The sequence below is a fragment of the Lolium perenne genome, chromosome 2 (assembly GCF_019359855.2).
Source record: "Lolium perenne isolate Kyuss_39 chromosome 2, Kyuss_2.0, whole genome shotgun sequence".
Lineage (NCBI taxonomy): Eukaryota > Viridiplantae > Streptophyta > Magnoliopsida > Poales > Poaceae > Lolium > Lolium perenne.
Genome location: NC_067245.2, coordinates 326,692,462 through 326,695,616, shown reverse-complemented (window position 1 = coordinate 326,695,616; position 3,155 = coordinate 326,692,462). Strand labels below are relative to the sequence as shown.

Genomic DNA, 3,155 nt, shown 5'->3' with positions numbered 1-3,155 from the left:
GCATTATACCACCTCTATGTTACTCCCTCCGTCCCGGTTCACATAACTTTCCACTACGAAGGTAATACCATTGACTAGTAACTTATGCATGACACCACCTTATGTTACTCCCAACTATGAGTAGCCTTAGCAATTCATAATTATGATTGAAGTAGCACGTGTATCACAATAGTAGTAAGTTTATTTTTTTTCTTTTTAGAAAATCACAATAGTAAGTATTGTTTTCCCCATGACTAAAATACATCATTGACTTAGACCTGAACCCAACGCAAGGTGAGGAGAAAGTTAGACAAGGACGTATATTGACCTTCTAGATTTCCTATTCAGTCAGTCGGAGGGCGCGCGCGCGCACACAGGGATTAGCAATTCATAACTAGTATGATTGAAGAAGCATGTGTATCACAATAGTAAGTATTGTTTTCCCCATGATCAGCGGGGCGACATGCATCATGCACAAAACTGAATCTTGCATTTGCAGGAGACTTGCAGATCTCAGGAACAGATATGCAATGCCAACTACGACGACAACAACCTGTCCGAATTAAGAAGGCAATCCAATCGCAAGCAGAGGAGGACCGACGACGACCTAGTCACACTCTACATCTTGCTGCTGCTGACGCCCCGGCGAGTGGGTCCCATCTCCTTGGCGAGGTTCCGGAGCACGTACTTCTGAATCTTGCCGGTGGAGGTCTTGGGCAGCTCGGCGCGGAACACCACCGTCTTGGGCACCATGTACCCGGCCATGCGCTCCCGGCTCCACGCGATGACCTCCGCCGCGCTCGCCACGGCGCCGTCCTTGAGGCTCACGAACGCGCACGGCGTCTCACCCCAGAACTCGTCGGGCCGCGCCACCACCGCCGCCTCGTTGACCGCCGGGTGGCCGTAGAGCACGGACTCCACCTCGACGCTGCTGATGTTCTCGCCGCCGCTGATGATCACGTCCTTGGACCGGTCCCGGATCTCCAGGTACCCGTCGGGGTGCATCACGCCGACGTCGCCCGTGTAGAACCACCCGTCGTCCCGGATGGCCGCCCTCGTCGCGTCCTCGTCCTTGAAGTACCCCATCGTGATGCAGCCGCCGCGGAGCACGATCTCGCCCATCGTGGCGCCGTCCCGCGGCACGCTGCGGCCGGTCTCGCCGTCCACGATGTCCACCTCCGCCATGCCGGGCGTGCGCACGCCCTGCCTCGCCTTGAGCCGCGCGCGCTCTGCTGCGGGGAGCCTGTTCCACTCGCCCTTCCACGCGCACAGCAGAACCAGACCCGCCGTCTCCGTCAAACCGTACCCGTGGCTCACGTCGAAGCCGATCGCCTCCGTGCGGTGCAGCACGGCGGCCGGGGGCGGCGCGCCGGCCGTGAGGATCTGTACCTTCCCCGGGAGAGGCTTTCGCACGCCCTCAGGCGCGTTGGCAAGCATGTTGAGCACGACCGGCGCGCCGCAGAGGTGCGTGACTTTGTTGCGCGCGATGGTGTCGTAGACCTCGCCGGCGAGGACGCGGCGGAGGCAGACGTTCGTACCGCCCACCACGGCCATCCCCCACGGGAAGCTCCACCCGTTGGCGTGGAACAGGGGCAGCGTCCACAGGTACGTCGGCTTCTCCGGCACCGCCCAGCTGACCAACGAGTCCATGGTCACCACGAAGATGCCGCGGTGGCAGTGCACGACGCCCTTGGGCGCCGACGTGGTGCCGGAGGTGTAGTTGAGTATCATCGGGTCCCACTCGCTCGCCGGCCGCACCCACTTGAACTCCGGGTCGCCTGTCTCCAGGAGCCTCTCGTACGTCAGAGCCGCCGCTGGCGCCGGAGGGAATTCCTTCTCGTGCGGGTCCTCGACGAGCACCACGCGCGGGGCTGGGTGGCCCGGCGGGAGGAGGCGGAGCGCGTCGCCGAGGACCGGGAGCAGAGCAGGGTCAACGAGGATGAGCTTGGAGCCGGAGTGGCGGAGCAGGACGGAGACGGTGCGCGCGTCGAGGCGCGTGTTGATGCTGTTGAGCACGGCGCCGCTCATCGGCACCCCGAACTGCGCCTCGTACATGGCCGGCACGTTCGGCAGCAGCACGGACACCTGGCCAAGTTCACGCCATCGATGACCAAATCAAAATTCGATTTCACTCCGGCAACTCAATTCAATACGCGGGATCGGCGGAGGTGTGGCAACTTACGACGTCGCGGCGGGAGACGCCGAGGGCGACGAGGGCGGAGGCGAGGCGGAGGCAGCGGCGGTAGGTCTGGGACCAGGTGAAGACGGTGTCGTGGTAGACGACGGAGGGGCAGTCGCCGTACACGGTGGCGGCGCGCTCCAGGAAGCCCAGCGGCGTGAGCGGGCTCGAGTTGGCCGGGTTCGCGCCGAGCTTGTCCATGGCCGCCGGCAGGGATCGATCCGGCCTAGGGAGGGAGGCTCCCCCGCGCGCGCGACGACTTCACCTACGAGTACGACCACGGGCACTCACTCGTGGCTGGTGAGGGGACAGAGCACACTCACAAGATCAGACAGAGCAAGTGCAGTGACACAAGTCTCCTCTCCCGCCGTACAAGAAGGGGAGCGGGGCACTACAGGAGCCGCTCGATGGGGAATCAACGGTTGCTGCCAGGATCCTCTTTTGAGTCTGCCACATTGATTCCACTAAATCTAATATTAATCGGAGACATAATACGCATGTCTCCCTTATCAGATGCTGTAGCAGTTTCTATTGCAAAACCATATCTTCTCCGGCCTCTGGATAAACATATCTAGTTTTATCGATATCTATACGTAATAATAGTAATAAAATGTTTTTCTAAAATTTATCAGTTTCTAGAGCAAAAGCCATATCTTTTGTGATCTCTGGATCTCTGTGAGGCCCCGCTTAGTCAGTGGATATATACTCGTATACCTTCGAAATAAGTGGCTCATCTTTATCTAGATGTGGATATATCTTTTCTTTCACGCTAAGATTTGAATATATCTAGATATATTTTACCTTAATAAATTTTAGCCATTTATTTCCGATCAGATAGGGTATTTTGCCACAGGATAATTAGAGTACGTGATCACTCGCAATCAGATTAGCACTTAGTTGGATTCCACCTACTTGGCACGTGCCATTTCGTCTCAGATGTTGAACTTGACCTTTTCTTTCGTGGTGACATTTCAACATTTAAGATAGACCATAGACT

General features: G+C 57.5%; 1 protein-coding gene across 1 annotated transcript; it reads right to left on the bottom strand.

Moving 5' to 3' along the window:
• Positions 1–359: 359 nt before the first annotated feature.
• On the bottom strand, positions 360–2,519 carry LOC127337181 (2-methylpropanoate--CoA ligase CCL4). The gene is made up of 2 exons (XM_051364120.2): positions 2,162–2,519; positions 360–2,064 (listed from the first exon to the last, which is right to left on the bottom strand). Exons 1-2 carry the CDS (start codon positions 2,357–2,359, stop codon positions 598–600), a joined length of 1,665 nt encoding a protein of 554 aa, XP_051220080.1. The 5' UTR covers positions 2,360–2,519; the 3' UTR covers positions 360–597.
• Between the last annotated feature and the right edge of the window lie 636 nt (positions 2,520–3,155).